At 46.0% G+C, this 19,018-nt stretch overlaps 2 protein-coding genes across 2 annotated transcripts; one reads left to right on the top strand and one right to left on the bottom strand.

The window, feature by feature from the left end:
* Window positions 1-251: 251 nt before the first annotated feature.
* Window positions 252-12,668, bottom strand: LOC114049777 (SHC-transforming protein 1-like). The gene is given in 15 exon segments (XM_027871182.1): window positions 252-1,807; window positions 3,225-3,463; window positions 3,690-3,815; window positions 3,925-3,988; window positions 4,086-4,196; window positions 4,198-4,285; window positions 5,533-5,659; window positions 5,882-5,933; window positions 6,111-6,164; window positions 6,402-6,521; window positions 6,704-6,767; window positions 7,290-7,360; window positions 7,891-8,052; window positions 10,996-11,069; window positions 12,587-12,668. Coding segments are annotated over 14 exon segments (1,419 nt in total). The 5' UTR covers window positions 11,008-11,069; window positions 12,587-12,668; the 3' UTR covers window positions 252-1,678.
* A 348-nt stretch (window positions 12,669-13,016) lies between these two features.
* Window positions 13,017-17,463, top strand: LOC114049977 (cyclin-dependent kinases regulatory subunit 1). Its single transcript, XM_027871471.1, has 3 exons — window positions 13,017-13,173; window positions 15,179-15,306; window positions 16,927-17,463. Exons 1-3 carry the CDS (start codon window positions 13,115-13,117, stop codon window positions 16,977-16,979), a joined length of 240 nt encoding a protein of 79 aa, XP_027727272.1. The 5' UTR covers window positions 13,017-13,114; the 3' UTR covers window positions 16,980-17,463.
* Window positions 17,464-19,018: the final 1,555 nt, after the last annotated feature.

Below are 19,018 nucleotides of genomic sequence, written 5' to 3'. Positions count from 1 at the left end.
AAGTATCAACATCTCATCCACACATCCTCTGGAGTAATACAACACACACTAACACCCATATATCCCTCCTATCACACTAACACAACTACCTACCACAAGTTTATCAAACAGATACATACAAGCCCAAACATAACACATACACATTCCCTTCACTTGTACTTGAGGTCAGAGCTTGCTTTCCTTTCCCCCAACCCCAAGCAGGCCCCAAAGAAACTGAAGAAAGGCTGTTGGATCAAAAGGGAGACATTTGATAAAAGAAATAATGATCTTTAATGACATTTCCCTTTGGTATAAGTGAGACCCGTGAATAGATTCAAACAAAATAAGGGTAGGAGAGAGAAATAGAAGAGGAGGAGATAAAGATACAGTCAACTCTCCATTATCCACAACTCCTCAGGAGGAGTGTCTTCCGTATTCCTCACAATTTCTAGCAACAGCTACTCAATAAATACATTGATTTGAATGATCCCCTCTGAGGCTTCTCTGCAGCAAAGTTAAAAATTCCAGCCTTTTCCCTAGGCTAGGATGAGGTCTAGCTTTTAGTCCTGGCGATTTACTGGTTGTGGCCTTCCATGATCACCTAACCTTCTCTATGCATCAGTTTTCTCACCTGTAAAATGGAGATAATAATGCCTGTGCTACTTATTTCACAGGCTTGTCATGATGGTAAAATGATATAATAGATGAAGTCTCTGAAAAAATGAAAAAAGTGCTGTATGTATAAAGATGAGATAACTTTTGTGCTCAAGCAAGACAAAATCAGGAAATAATTCGGTTGCCAAAACTATAACATTCCCAAACTAAATAAAAATTACTTGGGGATTATCCACTGCTATAGATAACCATTACCCCTCAAATTAATGCAGAAAATTGAGAGTTGACTGTATAGAAGAACCAAACACTGGATTCACTGTCCAACCCAAAGGAGTTGGAGAGGCTACAAGGGGCTACACTTTGGCTGTAAAGTAGGACAATGTGCATGCAACGCTGGGGGTGGGGGAAATGGATGTTTACGAAATGTATATACAGACCCCTAGAGTAGGGGGCCCCGGCCAGGAGGCACTCTGTGTATGTGGCAGAGGGGAGAAATAGGGATGGGACATTCACCTCCCCCTGGCCAGGAAATGGGGTTCTGGGATAGGCTCTCAGGATTGAACATCCTCTTTGAAGAAGGGCAAACAACCATATCTGCCCCTAGTCTCCCAAGCCCAGTCTGGGAGTACCAGGCTAAGGAAGGGCTGGGGGACAGGATCCTGAGGGCAGATGCAGTATCATCATTTCTAGCCCACGGGAAAACTTTGCATAAAAACTTATTTAGACCTGGCGCATGGTCAAAGGCACAAGGTTTAAACACTGGAGGAGGGACAGAATTTCATCCCTTTGAAGAAAAATCCCATTCCACTGGAACTGTCCCTAAGATTCCTTTCTCCTGTTAGGGGGTCTTGCCCAGGCCCATCTGAGGGCCGTAAGACTGACATGGGCACTAATACTCTGGTGGAGGAGAAGAAAAATTAATCCCTCCTCCAGGTCCTGAACCCTAGGATTCAGGCCACTCACAGATACAACAGAGTGCTGTAACCAGAGCATTTTCCCCCAGAAAACTGTTGGAACTGGGACCAGAAAAGTGAAAGGGAGTGTCCTGGAGGCTGGAACCGGGTTGGGGACAGGATCAGGTCAGTTACAACTTCCGTTCCACCGGCTGCTGAAGACATAGCTCACTGCCTGCAGAGATGATGGGTAGGTGATTGTCCATGTGGTAGCTGATGAGGTGACTGACACTCTCGAATCGGTGATCCTTTGTCCTAACCTGGAGATAGATGATATAGAAGTTCAGACATGAAAGGCTTTTTTTGTCTGGGTAGGTGGATGGTGGTGGGAGAAGGCAGTTAGAAGGATGGTTGAATTAGATGGAAAAGCGTTCACCTCTCTATAACTGAAGAAGCTAAGGCACCCAAGAGAAGATGGAGAATGTTAGGAAGAGAGGACTGAGGCAACTGGGATGATGAGTAGGAAAGGATGAAAAGAATGAAGAAAATGCTTAAGACTGGGGAAGACCTGGGTATCAAGCCAACAGCTATTACTGAGGGATCCTGGTTCTTCTTAGAAGAAAAAGGATAGTGATGATTTTAAAACTGAGGAAGGATAAAGGAAGGGCATGCCTATATTGCAAACAAAGGCCTGAAATCATTATCTATGAAATAAATTAATAGGAGTGGCCTAACTTGGGTAAAGATAAAGATACATATTAGCAGAGTGGAAGGATTTACCTACTTACTCTCCAGAGGGAGGCACAGTAGAGGAGGAAGAAACAGATAAATATTATGGGAGAAAAATGATTAACAGTTCTAGAGAAGAGCTAAAGGCATATGTGTACCTCTGTGTGGTCTAAGGATCTTATGGAACCGTGCAAGGTGGATTCTTGATAAAGAGAGTGTATGTGGGGAGAGATAATGGAATAGTAGAGGAATTATGGGAAAGAAAACATTGGATCTTAGAGTTAGGAGACTCTGGCCCTGCCACTAACTAGCTGTGACCTTTACTTAGCCTCTTACCCCAAGTCCTGTACTCTTCCCACTGTACCACCTACACCCCACTGGCCAAAATAATAAAGAATCAAAGAAATTGAGACAAAACAATCTCTAAAAGTCTGTTCCAGAATCTGACCAACATAATGACCAGCCACAATTCCAGAAGACCCATGATAAAACATGCTACCCAGCACCTGATAGAGAAGTAATGGACTCAAAGTGCGGTGGCTTGTTTTTTTTTTGTTTTTTGTTTTTTTACATAGCCAATGTGAGAATTTGTTTTGCTTGACTATACATATATATAACAGATATGTTGTTTTTGTTTTCCCAATTTTGGGAAGAGGGGGATGTGGAAGGAGAGTGAATAAGGACCTAAAAACAAAATAAAATTGAATGTAAGAAATAAAGTCTTTTCCAGCTCTAACATTCTAATATCCTTTTGTTTTTAAGTGGATACAAGCTAGAGGGAACAGACTTATATGTTAGGCCTCAGAACCGTGTTGAGGTTGGGCAAAGAAACAGCCCCAAGCAGATGGAACTGGTTTGTCTCAGAAATTAGTAGTGGAAGAAATGGGAGTTAGGCCACCTCGAGGGGGAAAGGTGGTAGTAGAAACAATGGCAAAGAAGAGCAAGGTCTCAGGATGGTGACAGAATGCCAGACCCCACCCACACCCATCCACACATCCATAAACTTACCACGCCTTCAGGATCAACGAGCAGCAAATGTTTGGGCTGGCCACTTTGCAGGCCAGTAAGGACATACTGGCCTGGGGTAGTCGTACTCTCCCGAACCAGGAAGTCCCCATTGAGCTTCAACTGCCCTTCAGCATCCCGCCTACTCAACTTCCCATGGAACCAGGGCTCCCCTCGGAGCTGCTCAGCCATTGGTGTGGTAGGGGCAGGTGGGGGGACCCGAAGTGCATCTTCAAACGGCTCTGGGGGAGTAAAGGCAAGTCCGGGTAAAAACAGGAGGCAATATGTGGTTCTTTTCACTAGTGGGACCCTCTTGGAGGAGGCAAAAAAACAGACCCATTCCCACAGCCCAGTACTATGAGTTGATAACAGAGATCACTCTGAAGCAAAAGGAAGCCAAGAAAGAAGGAAAAAATCAGGGGAAATGTAAAAAGAAAATAAAAGCTAGGCGGAAAGAGTAATACTCACTCATATCAAAAAGGTCACGTGGGGCACTGCCATTGGTAGTAGGGTTAGAAGGACCACCAGCTCCTTGCCGGACTTTCTCCAGGTTCTGGACATTGACATAGGAGGGATCATCAAATATTTCTCTACCTACCAAGGGAATAAGAGTGTGTCAGCCAGACCCCAGAGTCTATAATTCCTTTAACCCTTCCCCCCAACCCCAATTCTCCAGCTGTCCTAACCTTCCTATCCTTCATACCTGGTCCAGGAGTTGGGAGCTGTTTTCGAATATCAGGGTCACCACCAGCTAGCTGTCCGATGGGCTATGGTGGCAAACACAAAATGAGAACTGCAGATACTGGTAGCCTACCTATTTCCCTAATTCCAAGTTGACTTTCTTGCTCAGCTTAGGCAACATACCAAAGTGGCTCCTAGGTGGTTGGTGGTCTGAGTACTGGGTGGGGGTGGACGAGGAGCCCCTGGGGCAGCTCCATCCCGAAGCCTCATATCTACTACCCCACCAAGGGGGGGGCTCCTTCCCTGGGAAGTCATTGTAGTACTGATGGTCAGGTGGCTCCTCTTCCTCCTCATCCCAAGCTGAGCCATCAAAACCAGCCATCCTGGGAGAAGAGAAAGAAAAGGAAAGCTCATTCATTCCCTGGCCCTAGCCCAGACTGACCTGTAGAAAGTGGATCTCATAAAGTGGAGACTGGATATCTCTCACCCCAAAGATCACAGTGGGGCGGCAGCTAGAATAAGGATCATAGCTTTAGCGCTCTAAGGGACCTGAGAGACCACCAAGTGCTATCTCCTCACTTCACAGATGGAGCACAGAGGTTTCTTGTCCTCATTCACTAATCTAGTCAGTTTCAGAGGCAGGAGATGAACTCAGGTCTTCCTGAATCCAAGTCCAGCACTCTCTCCACTACCTCCTGCTGATTCTTATCTAGAGAAAGCTAGGTGACACTGTAGACAGAGCCCTGGACCTAGGATCAAGAAGATCTCAGTGGAAATCATTACTAGCTATGGGACCCTGGACAAGTCACTTAACTTCTGTCCAGATAGCACTCACCTCACAGGGTGGTTTTGTGAGGATCAAAGAAGATATTTGTGTAAAGGGCTTTGCAAACCTTAAGAGTTAAATACTAGCAGAGTAACATGTTAGCTATTAACTGACCAGGGGTAAGGGACTCAGTATCTGTGGAAGAGATGTCCTGTCTGGAAAGGGGGATGCCCAAATTCCAAAGTAGTCCATATTTCCAAAGAAAGGATAGGGGGAAAGAAGCTACCACCACAGTAGCAGGGCTAGAGATCAGACCCCAGGAAAGAATTCTCAGAAGGCCAGTTGAAAACATAGGAAAGAAAGAGATAGGACAGGCAGTGAGGACATGGGGCCACCTCCTCCATTCTCTAAGATTCTTTTAACTTAAGAATCTGTCAAGTGAGCTGAGGCCATGGAGGGACAAGCACATCCCTCACCTCCACTGCTCAGAAAACCTGGCTTTCTTCAATGCTCAGCATCTGTGCCACTTCTTACTGCTAGGCTTCACTGGCTCCTCTTTGTCCCCCACCCAGTTGTTAGTGCTTTCTCTTTTGTCTAATTGAATTGTTTAATTGTATTGATTTGTTGAAATGTTGCAGTCTCCCAAGCAGAATGGAAGCTCTGTCAGAGTCAGGGAAGGAACTGTTGATTTTTTTTGGTCTTTTTATCTCCATTCACTAGCATTATGCTCTGCACAGAGTAGGAGCTTCAGAAAGGCTTGCTTGACCAGATGGGGTAATTTGGGTTTCTTCTATATTTCTGAAGTGTTCTTTCCTCTAGGGAATATTCCCACCCCAATGCCCACATCCCTAGCCTTCATCCTACCTGTCATGGGGAGTGACAAGCTTGGGTGGGTTCCTGAGGTATTGTTTGAAGCGAAGCTCAAAGGCCTGGCCAATGGTGCTGATGACATCCTGTGCTAGTCCTTCTGGACACTCCAGGATGTGGCAGGCTATGGGTACAGCAGGCATTGTCCTTATAAGCAACAAGTGTGGGGCTGGGGATGTTCAGGCACTAGCCCAGGCATCCCAGGCTCCTTGGAAATAGCCACCCACTGGGCAAGGGAAGATCCAAATCCCCAGAACTAGTAATTGGGGAGGGGACCTTGACCCACACCTCATTCTTAATGATGGATTGGTGTCTCCCTGGCCCACCCCATCAGACGCCCTCTTACCTCTCTGATTGACAGGATCTTTGGCAACATAGGCAACATACTCTGCAGTGTCCTAGGGAATCAGGTTCCGAGTCGGGGTAAGATCAGCCAGCTTCTCTTAGCATCTCCCCCACCAGCCCATGAAAACCTCTTTGCTCCCTCACCTATCTCTACCCAACCATTCTGGGCTACCCCAATCCAGGATCACTCAACTTTTCCCCAGCCACAATCCATTTTCATCACAACTCACCGGATCCCCACCGGATGCAAAGGAGATTGACTGCATGTGGTGATTGGCGATGATCTAAAGATTCAGGGTGGTGGGCCACAGTGTTAGCAGTTCCACTTGGACACGTTCACTCCTTAGTATTCCCTTCCCTACAAGTTCCCTTATTTCTTCCTGTCCTATCCCCAGTGGCCCCCTAACTACCTCCACCCAGACACCCAGTTCTTCTTTCACCTCCTCCCCCTGGGTTTTTCTGATTTCTCTTCATTGGCTAGACTACTTCCCTCTCTCCAAATCTCCCCAGGCCCAACCAACCTGTTTACAGTCTGCAGCCATGAGGTTGAGGCTGCTGGTAGAAACAGTTAGGGTGATGGGCATGCCAGCAAACTTCAGATTACTCCTCCCCAGTATGGAACTGAGTGGGCGGCTACAGGGCTAAGAAAGGATCCACAGAGAATTTGGGGGTTAAGGGCCACAGGTCTAGCACTGAAGAAGCCCCAGTTTCTATATCTAGAAACCCATCTCCCCTCCTTCCCCCTCGACCCCTCCATACCTTGTGGCTTGCCCTCCCTCTCTCCTCCCATCTACCACTCTCTATGATAATGCTCCCCAGGTACCTTTCTCCTCCGTGCAGCCCCTTTTGCCCCCGGCACAGCCTCACACACCAGACTGATGGCTTCTCTGAGAAGACAAAGACTTGCTTAGAAGCAAAGATTTCCCGGGCCCCAACATAGGTCTAAGGGAGGGGAAGCCAGGGCACTCTGAGCTCTTTGGAGTGGCTGATTGAATTAAGGGCCTTTAATATTTGATGATACTAAGGAACTGCCTGCTGGTTGATTGGATTAGGGCCTCTGGGCCCAGTGATGGACCCAGTCACTTCCCCTTAACCTCAACCCTTCTAAGTCACCAAATACTAATTTTCCCTGAAACCATGCCCCCACCCTTCAGTGTCTTTGTATTCTCATGGCCCGGCACACAGTAAGTAAGCCCTAACCAATGCTTATTGATTCAGGTGCTACCCCTGTTCCAAAAGGGAAGGGGAAGAGGGACCCAGATCTTTGCATGGGCTCCCCTAAGTGCCCCATCCCTTAGTAATGCTCTTCCTGTGCTATCATGACTATATGTCCCCAGTACCTCAATAATTGCTAGGAGCCCCAGCAACACTGACCCCCCACCCCTTACCCCCAGACAGACCCCACCCACCTAGTGACCTGGGTTCGAGTACTGAAATCCAAGGCCCGCATCGACTGGAGGACCTCCACACAACCCATGTACTGAGGGAGGGGTAGGGAGGGAAAAGTGGAGCATTTGACCTCTGCCAACTACTATCAGCAACACACATACACACAAAAGGCCCCCCAGGATTTTCTCCTATATTAATTCCAGAATGTCAACGCCTACCCTGCTTGGTATCTGAATGTGGAACACCCCTGGGTCCCAGTATAGAGAAAGAGAAAAAGAGGTTAGAAAAACAGTCTATGTCAAGTAATGGGGAAAGACAAATCTTTGGGTGCTGGAAGAAAAGACCAAAATGAGAGGAAGGAAATAGGAAATCAGAATGTCTGAAGAACTAGGGGACAAAAAAAGGGTGGAGGGGGACCAGAAAAGAATGGGAAACAGGGGCAGGGAACAGGGTAGATATAATGTAAAATATGGAGTGCCAAAGTACCTGAAGAAGGAATTTGGTAGAGGAAGAAAACAAAAAATTTAGCAAAACAAGGAATTTAAAAGGGTCTCAGGCAAAAGAGGACTGGATGGGAAGGTGAGGGGAGAAATATTTGAGAGTGCGGATATACTCACTCACCCGAACAAGGTAGGAAACCCCAGGTCCCATGACCTTGTCGTTGGGATGTAACCAACCCCGAGTTGGCTTGTTGACAAAGCTCCCGTGACGAGTCCACTCTTCACCCCCCAGCTGGCCCCCTTCCACCCGAGTCCTCCGCCCGCCGCTCAGTTTGTTCATGTCCTGGAGAAGAGGTGAAGGGCCTGAGTCTGGCCCAGCCCCCCCTGCATTTCCTTCCCTATCCTCAAGTCCCCATCCTGACTCTACAGAGGGCCCCAGCCGCCCCCCAGTTGGGTTGGCTAGCTTCAAATTGCTCATCCGAGGGAAAAAAGAGCAAAGGGTTGTAGGACTATCATCCCCCAGCACTGGGGGCAAGATGGGTCCCAGGGAAGAGGCAGATGGAGAGGATAGCTCCCCAGGGGATAAGGATCCCAGAGTCCCTTCTTCCAATGATGACAGAGATTCATTCCGAAGAGGGTTATACTTGGGCTTGGGGGGCAGGAGATCCATGGCTAGGGGAAAAGGGGAGCTGCTGTCCAGCCCGGCCCTCCCCCCAGCCAGGGAAAGGGGGCCGGGCTGGGGGCATTCCCAGGCCCTTAGTCTGATCTGCTATATATAGGCAGGTAGTCACAGAGCCCTTGCAGGGAAGACCACCACTCCCCCAGTTCAGACTCAGACAAGCTCTAGCTCCAACCCCGCCTAGCATGAAGCCTCCTCTCTAGCTGGAGAAGAGGGAGCTGGACCAGGAACAGTTTGGCTCCTCCCCAAGGGAGGAGAGTTGGTAAGTGGAGGCCAATCAGGAGGACAGTGCTGACTCACAGGCACAGAAGGGGCAGAGCCCCCCACCTCTACCCCACCCAAGGCCTCAAATCCTAAGGGAGGGAATCTCGGTGACCCTCCCATTTCCACATACTCACCCACCCCCCTCCTCCCAACTAAGCATAACCGGGAATGGGGAAAAGGGAAGGGATAATGAGAAGAGAGAATAGATCTGAAAGTCTAATGCCTGACACTGGGAAGGGGGAGGGGAAGACAGGAAGCAAGGGCACAGTGGGGAAGGAAACAAGAAAGATAGGGAAAGGGGGCAATCTTTGACTTATTTCCCTTTCCCACCCCAGTTAAAAATTCTGGCAGTCTTGTCTTCAAGCCCCTTACCACTGCTTGCCCTGGGGAGAAGATCCCCAGGGAACCTCAAAGCCATTAGCTAAAACTGCCATAACAGTTGGTGATACAGTAGAAAGGAAATCTTTCTCCCCTGCCTGGGGAACAGGGCAGGGAAGAAAGATAACAAAGGGTTGCTAAGCAAAGGGGCAAGATGAACAGAGCCAACAGAAACTGTGAGAGTGAAAGGAGTAAGGCCAAACCAGTGCATTGGCAGAGCCAGCCCAACAAGGCCTCCAAGAGAGGCATTAGAGACCTTGGGGAGCCTGGGGCTGTAAAGGAAGAAGGCAGGTGAGATGAGTCTCACTCACCTTTTTAGCAGCTCAACTTGACATAAGGGAACTGAGCCAGCCCTAAGGACAGTTTTGCCCCCACTTGTACTACACAGTGCATGACTGGGGGAGTTCAGCTGCCAGTTTCCTCCCAAGGTGATGTTTAAACCAAAGGAACATCACTTGGAAAGTGGGCAAGACTCTGCTACTCACTCTTCCTGGCCATTAGACAAATAAGCCAAAGCCCCAGGTCAGAAGACTAGGACACATCACTACCCAAAAAATTTCCTGGGGAAATTTCATCTATCCTAGGGTTTCTCTAACTTTGTATATGGGCACTTACCCATTCCATGAGGATAACAGGAAAGGAAAATCCATTACTGGCCACAGGATCCTAATTATCCTAATCCCAGAGGTCTACCCTCTGATCCCAAAGCTAGAAGGCTTCCAGACTCCTCCCCATAGCCACCAGGCACTTGCAGTAAAGACAGACTTAAAAGCAAAAAGGGCCACAGGCAGTCCCTGACATCCACGGGGGATGCCTTAAACATATATATAGGAATCCAGTTGCTGCTTTTCTTCCAATTATCCCTAAATCTCCCTTCTGAGGTCTAGCCCCATTTTGAAAAGGGGCTCCTGTCTAACCCCCCCCCCCCCCCCCCCCAACACTCTAACCATACAGAAAAGGGGAGTTAGGGGAATCAGTTTTGAGTCTGGACACAGGAAACAGTCCAAAACCCATTTCCTCCACCCACAAGTTCCTGACTTCCTGCCAAACCAAATGGAAGAGAGGGAAGAAATTCCTACAAAGGAAGACAGCAAAAAAGACTAGAAGGACTAAATTCAAAATCGAGCCTCAGGTATATTCCTAGCCTAGGGAGAAAGAAAAGCTTCCTTTCATCTCCTAGCCAAATTTGTGCTCATAGAAGCAGTGGAAAGTCAGAGTACTTCTGCTTGACTTTAGGCAGCCTTTCCATGTTTCAGATCCCTCATCTATAAAATGAGTGGAAGGAAGGAGGGTTGACCTAGATGGCTTCTAAGATCTCCTCCAGCTTGGAATCTACGATCCTATAAATGGAGGAGGGGAGGGTAGAGAGAAGAGTTTGTTTCAATCTATCACTCCTAAAACACTGGGAGAAGAAATTTATCATCCCCATCTCCTCACTCCCCAGGGCTCAATTCACAGATCACAGATCAAATAAAAAGGAAGACCCAAAAGATAATTATCCTCATATCCTACTCTGTGCCAAGACTCCTGTACTGCCTAGAGATATTCACTTTCTTATAGCTTTCTCAGTAAGAAAATAGTGAGCCATATGTAAAGGAGTATTTGGAAAAGAAGTGGAAGAAACTCAGTTCCAGAACTAAAAACTAGATGACTTTCAGAGGTTTGAGATGGGGGTGGAGAATATTTGCTTTCTCTGCCCAAGGGGAGGAGGGAAGGGAGGAAAGTACAGTGGCAGGGAGCAGCCGGAAATGGCAAAAGCCTCAGGAATGTTTCCTGGACTGAAGGTTAGGCAGGCAGAGAAAAGATGGGGAATACCCAGATAAGAAAATGGGAGTGGGGGTTGGGGTAAAGTCTCTAAGGCCAGAGAGCAAAAAAGCACCTTGCCCCCTCCCCCAATTGCAAAATACCCTACTCTGTAGGGTAGGTGGGGAGAAGTTACCCATTTCACAACCCCATTCCACACACCAGGGAATCCATGGCCCAGCCCAGCTCCTGAGGTACAGGTACGACATGCAGCTGTTTCTGGGGTGGAGCCGGTCCTGGGAAGGGAAACTTAGGGAGTAGATCTGGGAACTTGTGAGGGATTTCCCATCCCTTCTCCCCTACCTCCAGCCCAACCCACTTCAAGTCACCCAACACCCAAGAATAAAATTAAGGCCCAAGGGGGAGGGAAAGTACAGCCAGCCTTCAATCCCCTAGATTTGAGCCAGGATTGGGAATCATGAGGCAATGGAAAGAGCCCTTGGTTTGGAGTTGGGAAATTTAAGATGATTCCTGCCTCTAATACTTAATACTAATGTGATCACATCACTTAACCTCTCAGAGTTTCAGTTTCCTCAGCTGTAAAATGGAAATGAGAAAACTTGCACTATCTCTCTCATAGGAGTTTACGGGGGTACTGCTATCTATATACCTTAGTTATTTAAATTATTACCATCATATGGAGTGGGGGAGGAGGGACGGGGACACAGGCACCAGGAACTGGGGAGAAAAGCTAGGCTGGATGAAAGCACTAAGTGTGTGATTGAGAAAGGAAGCCAGGTTTCTAGCATTGGAGAAGGGACCTTTCAAGTTACAGGGATCCCTCCAGATTTCGAAGGAAAACCTTAAATGTATCTCTTGGAAGGTATGGTTTCAGAGAATTATAAGGGGAAGGGTCATCCAAAATATTTTCCAGCCTACCTTTCCAGGCTTAGTTTATGTTTCCCTTCCTTATAGCCAAATTAACCTGCTTGCTGTTCTGATCCACAGCATATCATCTTCCATTTCTGTACCTTTATACAAGCCATCTCTCATCCTCGTAATGCACATCCCACCTCTGATTCATAAAATGTCTAGCTTCCTTTAAAGTTCCACTCAAATGCCACTATCTCCACTAAGTTTATCCTGATTTCCCCCAGTTGCTAACGGGAAATTACTCTCATAGAAATTTACTTTGTGCATAATTTATATTTAATTTTCTCTCCGCATGTTGTCTCCCTTCCGTTAGGAGGCAAACTCCTTGAAGGCAGGAACTGTTAGGTTTTTGTCTATGCATACATAGACAAGCACTCTGTCATACACATAGATGCTTAATAAATGCATACTGAATTAAATGGAAAGGAGGCCAGTGAGGAGAAAGAGATGAGGTGTACAGAGGGGTTGTGATCTGATGAAGGGCAGAGTTCCCCAGAATTCTAGTGGAAGGAACGTGGGGGTGGGGTGGGGTCCCCAGGGGGCCAGAGTCACCTGAAGGACTGGCCATATAGAATTCTTAGAGGCGCCCCCCCCCAGTGTCTAGTGAATGTTAAGATTATAGAGAGCGTGGTTTCTGGAGGGGGGGATAGGATGCGGAAGGCAGAGCTTTCCAAAAAAGGGGGCGGGAAGAAAATCCAGGGAGGGGTAAAGATTTAGGTAGGTTACAACTGGGGGGGGTGTCGGGGAGCCCCTGAACTGGGGGCTGGACTTCCGGGGATGGGGTCCCAGAAGGCGGGACTTGTGTATGGTTGGCCGGAAGTGGAATTCCAGGGTATTGGGGGGGGATATTAAATAAAGATGATAAAAATTCCGTACTCACCAGGGCCGCATGGGGTCTCCGCTCCGCGCCGCGGGCCGGTCTCACTCCGGGTCTGGCGGTCGCAGGTCCTTCGAGTAGACGCTCCAACTTTCTCGCCCCCCCCCCCCCCCCCGCCTCCCCGGAGAAACTTTATTGCGCTCACTTCCGGCCTGACTAACCTTTGGCCCCTACGCATTACGTATCTCCTCCTTCTTCCATTTCATTGCCCCTCCCCTCCTGTAGTAGTGAGGGGTGGAGCCCTTAAGTAATGATACCCAGTAAGAGTTTGTGTATGGTCCCATGGGCGTATACGAGACATACCGCCTGTCCCTATGGACCAATAAGAACTCGAGGTAGGATAGAGTGAAAAACACAAAAGCCAATAAAAGTCTCGAAGGTGAGCTTTTTTTCCCGCCTCCAGTCGAAGGAGCCAATCGGTTGAAGGAGCGGCAGGTTTGAAAGCGAGGGCCCGTAGAGTTGTGTTGCGCGCGCGTAGCTGTTGTTAGGCGGTTGGTGGCGCGGGGCTGGGGTCCCCCGGGAGGTGCGGACATGTCGCATAAACAGATTTACTATTCGGACAAATACGACGATGAAGAGTTCGAGTACCGGTCAGTGCGGGCGCGAAGGGGTGGCCATGCTAGTACAATAGGCATCGGCGGGTGAAGGCGCGAGGACCATCTTAGCCATAGCTATAGAGGGGAGAAAGAGCCTGAGGCGCATGCGCGAGAGCCAACTAGGGGAGTGGGCTTGTAGTAAAAGAGAAGTTAGACGCATGCGCGGGAGAGATTTGTAGTGAGGCGGGGCGGGGGGTGGTCATAGTTAGAACGCATGCGTGGCATCCTCGCGGCTTGGTAAAACGGGCTAGGAAGGGGACGTGGTGAAGGCTTATTACCTTTACCTCTTCGGGGCTTCTGCCATTATCCACCCCACCTCCTTTCAAACTGGAGGCTCCCTTTCATGTCGGCACTAATGCTGAAGGAATGCCAGGTGGCTGTAGAGCTGAGAGTGCGACAGGCCCGCCTGTGGTATCTGTTAGCCCCAAGAAAAAAGAGGGTAACTGAGGGCCCCTTTGCTCCTAGAACTGAGGTTTCATTGAGTGAGAAGGATGTCGAAAACGCTAGATATGCTAGTAAATAATGGAAATAATAGATTGAGGGGAGGAAAGGTATGACAGATGTCCACATACATTTGATGGGCCATTTAGGAAAAGGATAAGATTTTCTGAGTGGCTCCAGAAAACAGAACGAAGACCTATAGGTGGCTCTGATTAAGGAAGCCCTTCTTAATTATTAGTAATGTTGTCAAATGTAATGCATTGATTCTATGATAGTAAGTAGTACCCTGCCACTGGAACTGTTGGGGTAGAGCCTGAATTACCATGTTAACTAGATGTTGAAGAGATAATTCTTTTAATGAGATTTAATGGCAGTCTCGACTGGAAAACCTTTAAGATACTTTCGAATTCTAAGATCTTTGTGTTTTGGAAAACAAAAATAATTTACCAACCACCTATTGGCACATTTTAATTTGTCCTTATTATAATATAAGCGTTCTTAAGATATCTCCAACTCTCATTCCAACTAGATTTCAAGTTCCTTAAGTACAAGGAAAAGACATGGATTTCATTTGTATATCCCACAAGACCTAGTATAGGGTTCTATACATCCTAAGTGACTGACACCAGCCAATATATATTGAGTGCCTACCTTTATACAAAATGTTGCAGAGAACTAGAAAAAGACTAGCTCTATCCTTAGCTGTTTGTTTAAATGAACTCATCAGTCCCCCAATTATGGAAACAAAATAGGGAAAAGCCACTTGTTTGGTCCAGTGGAAGACGCCAGTTTGGTGACACAGCTGAAATTGCTTTGTAGTGAGTGTTGGTTTAAAATATGCTGTGTTACTGTTTTAAGCCAAAATTATTTAGTCTGGGGGTTGGTGTTTTTTAACTCTAGTCCTGTTAGCGTATAAATTCCTAGTCAAGAACTCTGACAAGAAACATTTCTTTGGATACAGAGACACCTTTGTATACAAGGGACATTCAGCAAATATTCATTGACATTAATGAAGCTCAAATTGGGTCCCTAGGACTCAGATACCAAATAATCAAACACCTCATCTGCCTTTCCGAGTGACTTAGGCCTCAGGTCAGAACCTTGGCTAAGAAGTAATTCAAGTTTTCCAAAAAGAGATCAGAAAAATAAAAGTCGTTTAGTTTTTTATTCTGTGCATTGACTTTTCAGGACCACTATCCACACCCCCTCCCCCAAAGTCATCTTCTTTCCCAGATACTGGTTAAGATCTATTATCAATCAACAGTTATAAGTGTTCTAATCATACCATTATTCTCATTTGCATTGATAATCAAATATTAGTTTTAAAGTGCTCAACAATCTGCTAGAGATCTTTGTAAGTGTTTCTATAATAGTCTTAGCTGAAGATTCCCCCATTAGATTGTAAGCTCCCTGAGAGCAGGAATTGTTATCGTTCCTTTGTATCTCCCCCTTGGTCCATGACATACCTTTCTGTCCAAAATGAGAGGCATAATATATAGTGTTGATTGCCTAACTGCACCATGCTTAGATGCAAACCATCCCCACATTTCTGTTACAGGCACGTCATGTTGCCCAAGGACATAGCCAAACTGGTCCCTAAGACCCACTTGATGTCTGAGTCTGAGTGGAGGAACCTTGGTGTCCAGCAGAGTCAGGGATGGGTCCATTACATGATCCATGAACCAGGTCAGTGGAAAATCTGAAAGCAGCCCTGTAGGATAGCACTGGAAAAGTAATAAGATCAATCAATGTAATAAAGCTAAGGAGATGGGAAGGGGGAGGAGGGATGTAATACTTAATAATTTATTGTCTTAAGCATCTGTGCCCACATAATGCCTGATTATTTTGTCTATTTAGGTGGGATAGATGAGTGCTCCCTTGCCCTACATGGAGAATTGTTGAACCGACCACAAATAGTGAGCAAAATATCTAGAGTTCAATGATGGCCTGTCATTTGGTCAATAAGCACTTATTAAGCACTTACTATGTGTCAGTCACTGTGCTAAGTTCTGGGGATACAAAAAGAAGTACAAGACAGTCCCTGTCCTCAACCAGCTCACAATCTAATGGGGGACACAATAAACAAATAAATTGTACAAACAAGCTATGTATAGGATAAATAGGAAGTAATTAACAAGGGAGGGCACTAGAATTAAGAAGGATTGGGAAAGACTTCCTGTAGAATATGGGATTTTAGTTGGGACTTAAAGGAAACCAGAAGGCAGAGATGAGGAAGGAAAGCATTCCAGGCATGGGGGACAGCTAGAGAAAATAACTAGAGCCAAGAGAGGAGTGTCTAGTTCATGGAATAGCAAGGAACCCAGTGTCACTGGATCACAGAGTATGTAGAGGGGGTGTAAGTCCTAAAAAACCATGAAATGTGGGAGGACAGTTTCTAATGCCAGAGGACTTTGTAGTTAGTCCTGGAGGCAATAGAGAGCCACTGAAGTTTATTGACTAGAGGGGTGACATAGTCAGGCCTATGCTTTAGGAAAATCACTTTGGCAGCTGAATGGAAGATGAAATGAAGTAAGGAAAGGCTGATGGCAGGCTGATCTACCAGCAGGCTATTAGGCAGTGTCAGAGGAGAAAAGGTTCAAGAAATGTTGCAAAGGTGAAATTAACAGACTTTGGAAATAGATTGGCTTTGGGGAATGAGAGATAGTGAGGAGTCATGGATGACTTCTAAGTTTCCGGCCTGAGGGTCTGGGATGATGGTGTTGCCCTCTACTGTAATAAGGCAGAAGGGTCTTTCAGGAAAGATGAGTTCAGTTTTGGGCATAATAAGTTTGTTTAATATGTCTACTGGACATCCAATTAAAGATCTGAAAAGCAGTTGCAGCCTGTTGATATGCACACTCCTGTTAAATTATGTACCCTCTGATTACAGACTAGTTATAAACTAAGGTCAAATATGCCCTATTACTGCCTCTACCTCCCATGCTTCTTTGTCCCCTAGAAACCCAATTTCTGTGCTTGCACATATTTGAACTATAGCCAAAAAAATTATTTTTATAAATCACCACATAAAATAACAGAAATTCAGCTTTAGGACAACACTAATAAAAGACACTCCTATGTCTAGGCAAACTTAGTAGAGGGAGAATTGATGTTACCATTACTGTATTTGCTGGCAGACCAGTCTGCTGGGTCTTTTTCTAGGGCTGAATGGTAAAATAAAAATTAAATTCTAAATATTAGAGTGTGCTTATTAACACATAGGTGATGATTTGAGGGGAAACTAGCTCATGAGAATGGGGCAGGCTTGTCTCATCTTATCCAAATATCTATCTCCCTCTCTTCCAGAGCCTCACATCTTGCTGTTCCGGCGGCCACTGCCCAAGAAGCCTAAGAAATGAAAGAGCATGCCACTTCTGTTCAAAGCTGTACATAGCTGTCCTTACCTGCTAACATCTTTCTGCTAATAGTGTTGCCTTCTTGTTTCTCACTTGGGATATTTAAGGGATGTTTAATACACTGTTTGAAAGTGTTGGTGACTCTCTTGTTTCTTGAGCAAAGCTGACGCCACCACCACCACTACCCCATTGGGTGCTCTGATGAATGTAACGTAACTTCAGCTGAGCTTTGCCTCAAAAAATCATGGCAAGCTCTGTATCAAGCTGAACACATTTGGGTAGATGGACAAAGCACCAAGAGTGACTGAAGACTCATCACTGCTTAGTTGTGGGGCATGTATAATTGTTGCTGTTTGTGTCTTTTCCCACCAGGTTGTGTACAAGGTGACTTAATGGATTTATATTTTCATTTGTTGGAAACTTTCCATTTTATTCAAGAAATGTCTGTTCTGTTTAAATCCCTTGAATAAAGAGGAAGTTTTTGTAATTCATTGTTAGATTCCTTCTGCCTGTGATCAGGATGAGTATCATTCATGTGATACCAGGGTCCAATTATCTGTCTTCAGTGAATTTTTGGATAATAAGGCTCATTTCAGGGAGTTGATTTTAAAAATAGATTAAGCTGGTTATTCTCAAACATCTGCTGAAAATGTTCATTTCAAACCTTTCACTGGTCCAGGGCAGCTCTCTTAATAAAATGCATTAGTCTGTCACTTTTTATATTTGTATGTCTCTGGCCAAAGCATTGCTTTACTAATTTAGGCACGAATAAAGGGGATAATTCCATTCATAACAGTTCCCTATATAATCTATGACAAGAACTTTTTTCATCAAACTCAAGTCCTTGTAGTATAGTGTTGGCAGTCTTCTGGTCCAGGGACCCCTCCAGATGCTGCTTTTCTACCTATTTCTTTGGACATTAATAAAACTCCCTATTAAGTGTTTGGCCTGAATGGGATAGTCCACAGATTGGAAGCAGCCAGTTTTGGATCTTGTTCAGTCTTCCACTGACAGTTCAGACATGATACAATAAGCAGTTATGGGAAACACTTAAGGAACTGGTAGAAATTCTTCAAAGATAAAAATCTAGACACACTAAATAATTATCTTGGTTTCCAAGGACCCCCTTCTGGCTTCCTCTTCTGAGGTGGAGATTCATGAAATTGTCCTGCTAAGAAAAGGTTACTGGATTTGAGTTCTGTGTGACCTTTGACCAAGTGACTGACCTTTGGTTTGAGTGGATAAGGAGTCAGTCATTCTGTCATGCTATTATTAGTTTTTAAAAATGAGAACACTTCCTCATGAGAGTCTTAGCATAGAGTTGGGGATTTTTAGTAGCAGGTGAAGTAGCTCACATTTCTATAGTATCAGACTTATGCCAGTTTGGAAAATGAAGCTTGTAGGTTAAGTGATTTGACCAAAGTCAGACAGCTACAAAGTGTCAGCTGAAATTTAAGCCCAGCCAGTTGACCTGATTCCAAATCTAGTACTCTACATTACTGTGACCAGATGCCTAGCCTTCTTAACTTGGGGTCCAACTCCAACAATTTCCCTCAAGTTTTAGAACTCTAATGATCATGCTGTTTGTCCTTCCTTCTTGGAGAGGACCATGACAACAAGGAGGTGATGCCATGACATGCAAGTGAATTGGATCTAAGTGAGGGGGGGTTGTGCAGAGTCACCAGCCTCACTTTGTCCTCCGGAGCCACGTGGGTCCAGTGCCCAGATGTAAGACTGGAAATGGCCCTGGATGCTGTGGGAGACCTTGGCCTCTTTAAGCTAAGGTTTTTAACAGGTCTCAGTTTGACTGAGGGAACAACCAATGGACCATGTGGTTGTTACTTTAAGGCTGTAAGCTCCACTTACTAGTGTTGCTTAAGCATAAGGCCTCTTATAGCAAGCACTGGAACACCGGTTGAATAGGAAGGCTGGGGGGGAGGCCCACGTCCTCACCTGTAAGTGGCCCTAAAAATAAGAGGCAAGAAAAATGAACTATATATTTGACACTTCGGGGAAAGTCCCTGGGCTGCTAAGCATAGCTG

The sequence above is a fragment of the Vombatus ursinus genome, unplaced genomic scaffold, assembly GCF_900497805.2.
Source record: "Vombatus ursinus unplaced genomic scaffold, bare-nosed wombat genome assembly UNPS02014798.1, whole genome shotgun sequence".
Classification (NCBI taxonomy): Eukaryota; Metazoa; Chordata; class Mammalia; order Diprotodontia; family Vombatidae; genus Vombatus; species Vombatus ursinus.
The sequence above is the reverse complement of the archived record's forward strand: the minus strand, read 5'-3'. Positions and strand labels throughout refer to the sequence as shown.

What these genes read in the sequence shown, in the direction of transcription:
- LOC114049977 (XM_027871471.1), top strand. Translation starts at nt 13,115, where the DNA reads ATGTCGCATAAACAGATTTACTATTCGGACAAATACGACGATGAAGAG. An exon ending in GATGAAGAGTTCGAGTACCG is followed by an intron (nt 13,174 to 15,178) that starts GTCAGTGCGGGC and finishes TTTCTGTTACAG; the next exon opens with GCACGTCATGTTGCCCAAGG. An exon ending in TTACATGATCCATGAACCAG is followed by an intron (nt 15,307 to 16,926) that starts GTCAGTGGAAAA and finishes CCTCTCTTCCAG; the next exon opens with AGCCTCACATCTTGCTGTTC.